The sequence below is a fragment of the Euwallacea similis genome, chromosome 3 (genome assembly GCF_039881205.1).
Source record: "Euwallacea similis isolate ESF13 chromosome 3, ESF131.1, whole genome shotgun sequence".
In the NCBI taxonomy this organism is placed as follows: domain Eukaryota; kingdom Metazoa; phylum Arthropoda; class Insecta; order Coleoptera; family Curculionidae; genus Euwallacea; species Euwallacea similis.
The window spans coordinates 4,060,675-4,067,549 of record NC_089611.1 but is presented as its reverse complement, the minus strand read 5'-3'; the positions used below and the strand labels follow the sequence as shown (position 1 = coordinate 4,067,549).

Genomic DNA, 6,875 nt, shown 5'->3' with positions numbered 1-6,875 from the left:
TTTAATGAAGGTGTTTGATTTAAGAATTTACTTTAGAAAAATCGATTTATTTATTTTCAAATATTTTACAGAATTTACAAAGTCATGTAACACGTAATATATTAAAAATATAAGCATAGAAAAACAACATAGTATATATATATGTATTTAAAAACTGCTTTTAGTTATTAACTAAAATACAACACTTCAGGAGACAAAGTATCTTTTTTACTTTGGTATCACATAAAAAGAAAACTTTGTAAAACTAATTTTAATTCAAATACAAAAAAAAAACGAAAAAATATACAGTATCTTTTTCGTCGCTATACACAGTTTTAGTAACTGCAAATAAAAGGCAATTAGGCAACTAATAAGTGCGAGGAACACAGGCTATTGTTTGCTTTTCCATTGTCAACGATCGGTTAGCGTCGGTGATTCGCAAGCAGTATTCTTTAATCTGAAGATGGATGTAGTTCTACGTAATTTTGGAGGATACAAATTACGTGCATACATTCCATTTTATAATAAATTTTAATTTTTGAGATTCAAAACAACAGTTACAAGAAAATCTATTTTTTCTAAAAAAGAGGTTTATAGAAGGTGCGCGAACCGACCACCTCTTTGTGCTAAATAATACCCGAGACGATTATAGATCTCTACGAACATTATTTAGCATGTCCGGCATAATTGATTGACAAGCATCAAGAATTTTTTCTCAATTCTGCTAAATCAAATGCCCGATTTTCCTCATATTGTATGATTGTTCATTTAAGATAATGTGACACAATGTTCCTGATAGTGCTCATCGAAAAAGCAGGTCGATCAGGGAATTTTAAAGCAAATTCCCATTGAACACATACTAAGGAACCTCCAAAATAGAAGATGTAAATTTGAATGCGTTCTTCGAGAACAAATTCTATAGTAAATTTTAATGTAGCTTCACCTCTACGAACACCATGGTAGAAATAATATTTTTAGAACGCATCAATTGAAAAACAAGCCCTTTTTGTGTCATGATCCATCCTCGAATTAAAGCATACAGCTACGATAACCTGTCTTCCTCGCACTTATCAATCGTCTGATTGCTTTTTTGCTTGCACTCACTAAACTTCCATGTGCATAGTAGCGAAAAAGGTACTGTATTCTTATATAATCAAAAAAATCATAAATAGCACCCTTTATAATGCATATAAACATATAAAGAAACCACATAAATATCCAACTCAGATTTCATTTGTTTTAAATTGAGAAAAATTAAGGAATTGTGTTCCGTAAATATTAATGACGACAGATGAAACATTCACATAAAACGAGATTACATTCCTAGGAAATTGTAAATAATTTAATTGAAGGGCTTATTGTAATAACACAAGCCACAGACAATAAACCTATTTTTTTAATGTGGCAAGTCATGTTAATATACACAATTGTATAAATTTAAAATTTGAATAATGAAATACAACAATAATATAGATTTGCTTGTTAGTGTAATTTATCATGTTACAATAAGCCCTTCAATTCAGAAAATAAAACAAACTTTTATTTTCTTATTTTGAAGTAAGGAACGTCTACAGATAGGTACTATCAAAATATTTAAACTGGGTATCCTTGCAAATTTGTTTTTAAATGAGAAATATCTTCAAACCTAATATATCATTAAAATAACTACCTATACCAATTTGAGATTAACACCTTGATATTCCCGAAGTACCTCATTTGCCTTATGTATGTCACCAGCCAAGCCATATTCTAACTCAGCAAAAGAAGGTAACAAAAATGGCAACTTTGGAATTTTTCCATGTTTTGAAGCTTTTCTTTGTGTATACCTAATTTCCCTTATTTCTGATAAGGTCATTGACTTGGCTAAATGATCTGTGATCATGGAATTGATAAATTGATAATTATTCTGGTCTCGTAATTGTAAAAAGAGGCACTTGTTCATTTCGTCTACATTAGTCACTTGGCCATAGCACACTTTGTTAGAAACCAAATTGACAAATTGGGTGACTGCTACTGAAGACCAGTATGACTGATTTATAGGTCCCAATCCTGAAAAGAAAGTCTTTTCTGTAAAACACATTTCTATTTAACTGGTTTTTGCAAAAAAAAAGGAGTTTCTAAAGTACTTCAAACATAGAAGACAACTGAATTCAACTGATATCAAATCTCATTGACGAACTTACAAGACCAAATTGAAATTAATTATACATCAACTTTTAGAACTTATGGTAAATGTTACAAAATCCACTTATCTTCAGAAGACCAATAGGAAATTTTTTAAACTTCTTAAAAAACAAAGCTTACCAGATAATGTTGCCCTTACAGCAAATTGTGGCACATCATATAAATTCTTCGTCATAAAGTAGATTTGATCAATTGGAACCTTGGCTGTATACCCAAAGTCCATAAGAAACACGAAAACCCAAGTGGTTTTTTCAATTTGCAAAGGAACATTCATTAATATTACACGGTAAAATTCATTGCAGACTAAACACACACAAGGCATTTTCAATCCAAAATAATTAGCACTCAACTTGTAGTGCATATGGTGTTGTGAATAGAAATCATTTATATATTTATGTAGAATGTCCACCGCCTTTTCTTCTGTAATTACCCAGAAATGGGAAGGATCATATATGTCGATTATTCTCATCAGGTGGACGGAACCTATGGTCCATTTTACCTGATCAAAGTAGGATTTCATTTGAAACTTATTAGAGAGCCCTTTGAAGTATTTCCAGTCATCTTCCCAGTGTGGAGGCTTCACAAGTACTTCTTTTGAATCTTCCATTCTCTATAAGACCAGCAGATACTTCAAATTTATCTTGAATTTAGAAGGTAAAAGAAACCCTCGACTTATAACAATTAATAGATTTATAGCTACAAAACAGTGTTTTCTTTCAAGTTAAAATTTAAAGGAAGAGGAAAACAGAAGACACCACCTAACCAACAAATTACAACAATGTGAAATTATCATTACTTTGTCGATCAAAAACGTATAATTTAACTAACCGTAAAGCTTAAAATGTAGCAATGCCACTACTAGTGTCGATTTAGGAATATTTAGAAATAGTACCTCATATAATTATTAATTCACGTTTAATAAGAATCGCTTAAAACGAGAGTGAATAACTAAGTGAAAAAAAATAGAATACATATAAGGAAAAATTACCTTTTATGTGGGAGAAATAAACAGACTAAAATCTATAAGTAGGAGTAGGTTTAGAACGTATCCGAAGAACAATTGCAGAGATGCCAATTCGTATATCATGGCTCTCGAACACATTTTGCGTATACATTTAACACTTGACGAAAAGATTGACGTCACGCATTGACGTAAGTGTCCATTTTTGAATTTTTTCTTCGAAAGAAAACACAAATTAAATTTCAAAATGTGTGGAATTTTTTGCGTTTTGAACAGTTTTTGCAACAATTGTGACAACCTAATTAGCCAGGTATGTGAACTAGTTCACATATTTTTTCACATGGTCTCTATTCATGTATTTCTGAGCTCTATGTATTATAAGCATCAAATAAATCCTTAAAAGACTTCGTACCATTTTTAGCTAAAATTTGAATCAAACGTTAAAAGACGAGGTCCAGATAGCTTCGATTTTCGTGTAACATCTACAGAAGAAAGCAGCCTCGCTTTGGCGGCGAGTGTTTTGTGGCTACAAGGAGCTTCTCCAACAACTCAACCTCTCGAAGATACAGACTCAATATTTTGCTATAATGGAGACATTTTCTGGGGGTTTGACCCCAACGTGCAAAAAACTGAAGGAGACACCAAGCTATTTCATACATTATTAAAGCAGGAGATTGCTTTGAACTCTTTTATAGACTTAGGTAAAATCCATGGCCCTTATGCCTTTATATTTTATGATAAAAACAACAAAAAACTATATTTTGGAAGAGACATGTTTGGGAGACGCAGCTTGTTGTTAGGCCAAAATAAGGAAAAAGACACTTTGGTGTTGACTAGTGTGGCCAAACGGCAATCTGAGTTTAGGTTCATTGAAGTTCCATCAGTGGGGGTGTTCTGCTTTGATATTCAGGAGAGAAAATTTAATATAGAGTTCTGGCAGCACAAAAACAAAAATTTCTATAGTAAATTGAAAGAACTTGAGGTTTTTTTGGACACAGAAATACAAACCCCTTCCCACATCAGTGAGTCAGAACTGCTTACACACAATTTTGAGGACAATAGCAATTTAATACTATTGAAAAGCCTTACTGAAAATGTGAGACCTGGTGACGTAAATACTGATTCAGATGGCGTTTTCGAAACCCTTCTAAACTCATACACCTGGGTGCACAATATTAACAATCTGAAAAACTTTCTTGAAAAAGCTGTTTACAGTAGGATATTTAGTCAACCAGAATATTGCAAAGATTGTGTCGCCAATAGGTTGAAATGTAAACATGCTACAACAGGTATTCTGTTCTCAGGTTGTTATAATTTCATATAATTTCATGCAGTGGAAGGATATAATGAGATATTTTAGGAGGCGTTGATTGTGCGATCCTAGCCGCCTTGTGTCACAAATATGTAGATAAATCTAAACCTATAGATTTACTGAATGTTTCATTTGATGAGGCAAATAACTATCAATCTCCAGATAGAGTTACTGGCAAGTAATAAGGTTAATTTTGTTAATATTTTATTTTGAAACTTATATTTTTATTATCGTACTATTCAACGCTTTTTCCTTCAGAGTAAAAGATCATTTTCTTTCACTTTTACTCTTAGGCTTAGAAACCTATAAAGAACTAAAAGCTTGTTATCCAAATCGATCATGGAATTTTGTTCAAATCAACGTCTCAAAAGAAACTCTGAATGAAGAGAGGGAAAAACATATTGCAGATTTAATTTACCCTTTAAATACAATATTAGACGACAGCCTAGGATGTGCTTTATGGTTTGCCAGTAAAGGTACTGGAGAAACCTACACCTCTCCGGCAAGAGTAAGGGAAAGAAATTAGTTTGTTATTAAGGTAATTGATGACAATTTTAGATCTTGATTGTGGGCATGGGAGCTGATGAGTTGTTTGGGGGGTATCATAGACACAGGATGGGATTCATGAGGTATTCATGGCAGGTAAGGTGGTTTGAAATGAAGGGCATAGTGTGTTTGTATAAAAAAGTTTAGGTTAGTTCAGGTTAGTGAACTGTGAGAATTGAATCAAACTGTAAGGTCATTTTTCTCTTGGCGCATATGTTAGATGTTAAATTATAGTAAATATCCATTTATTCAAATTCAGGGTCTACAAGAACTCCTTGATGAAGATTGGATGAATCTTCCATATAGAAATTTGGGTAGAGACGATCGAGTTGTCTCAGACCATGGCCGGCAGCTTCGAACTCCATATCTAGACGAAAAAGTGGTAGAGTTTGTCAACAGTCTCGAGTGTTGGGAAAAGTAAGTCTGAATCTTTAATTTAAAGGCTTTGGTTTCTTATAAGGGTTAGAAAAAACCTTTATTTCTATTATAAAAGTGTATAAGTTTTATTTGGAAACCTTTTTGCTGAGAAACAGAATAGAACAATTGTTTGTAAGGAAATTTAAAGACAAATCCAAAAATGTTATAACTGTTGCAATAAATCAATTGCATATAGAGTTTATATGAAACACATCACTAACTCCATAACTCCATAAACAATACGAGGGTTAATTGGCTAATTGTAAAGTATCCAGTTGGCCACAAGAAATAACATTCACTGAAAGCATTTTTTTTTTCAATCATCGTAAGGGAAGCAGCCTATAAGTTATGCACCGTATTTAAGAAACATCCTATCTATTGAAAAAAGAGTAGGGATAAAAATGTTTTAAAAGCAAATAATTTTATGAAAATAATTTAACCCTAGTCCAAACATTTAAATATTTTTAGATCATACCCCTCGTGTCGTCTTCCACTGGGAGTGGGTGAAAAAATCCTGCTTCGATCATTAGCTTACCAACTCGGGTTAAAAAATGCAGCAGTCCTCAAGAAACGGGCTCTCCAATTTGGGTCTAGAATAGCCAATCCTAAAGAAAACGCACACGAAGTGTCTCCAAGACTGGTGTTTTGAAAACCGTAAGGTAGCTTAAAGGATTATTTATATCCCTTGCGATTTGTAATGTAAACATATACAACATTGCATTTTTTTGTTATATTATATAGTTACATAGTTTATCTTGCACGTGAGTAATTTATTCTGCAGGGTGTCACATAATTAATAATGACATATAATCTGAACCACAAATTTCTTATGTAAAAATATTTTGATAAACGAAATACTAATTATTGTTACGTTACATACAGGATATCCTAAACTACCAGCTGACCTTTGGGATCTCAGTAATTGTAAGAAATGTAGATGGAGCTGCACAGTTAATTGAGGTTTTGATATTAAGAAAATTATCAGTGTTTTCTCAGATATAAAGAAGGACCAGTCTACAATAAACACGATTTTTCAAGACTAAGTGAATGCGCTATAACACTGTTAATTGTGGGATACTCTGTATATTAGCAGGGCTTTACATAGAAGTTGCGGATATACTTATAAGAGCTTTATTATTATACGAGTTTTACTATTTTGTACTAATTGGGTAGTCTAGTGTTGACGAATTGGATATAATATACTCGTTAGTTATTAAATAATTGTTGCCATTATGGTTTATTTCGTAATCCCGCCCTCGGGTTAAGAATCTAATTGACATTCTTAAGAAATCCCAAATACAACGAGTTGATTCACATCTACCGATATTAAATTGTTTGTAGTTATAAACGTTTATGCGATACTCGTTTCAGACGTAACTCATTCATAAATTCTATTCCCCACCCGATTCCTCTTTCCCCAGGTTCTATAAGTAGTTACTCGTTTGTAGTTTTAAGCACAAATTAATGGGCCCCAAA

At 32.6% G+C, this 6,875-nt stretch overlaps 2 protein-coding genes across 2 annotated transcripts; one reads left to right on the top strand and one right to left on the bottom strand.

Annotated features, from left to right (window-relative positions):
* Nucleotides 1-1,489: 1,489 nt before the first annotated feature.
* LOC136420003 (uncharacterized) lies at nt 1,490-2,856 on the bottom strand. Its single transcript, XM_066406626.1, has 2 exons — nt 2,284-2,856; nt 1,490-2,028 (listed from the first exon to the last, which is right to left on the bottom strand). The coding sequence occupies exons 1-2, from the start codon at nt 2,768-2,770 to the stop codon at nt 1,649-1,651; spliced, it is 867 nt and encodes a 288-aa protein (XP_066262723.1). The 5' UTR covers nt 2,771-2,856; the 3' UTR covers nt 1,490-1,648.
* A 427-nt stretch (nt 2,857-3,283) lies between these two features.
* Nucleotides 3,284-6,704, top strand: LOC136419908 (asparagine synthetase domain-containing protein CG17486). The gene is made up of 7 exons (XM_066406505.1): nt 3,284-3,434; nt 3,546-4,428; nt 4,485-4,610; nt 4,730-4,944; nt 4,995-5,078; nt 5,242-5,399; nt 5,868-6,704. Exons 1-7 carry the CDS (start codon nt 3,372-3,374, stop codon nt 6,046-6,048), a joined length of 1,710 nt encoding a protein of 569 aa, XP_066262602.1. The 5' UTR covers nt 3,284-3,371; the 3' UTR covers nt 6,049-6,704.
* The last annotated feature ends 171 nt before the right edge of the window (nt 6,705-6,875 follow it).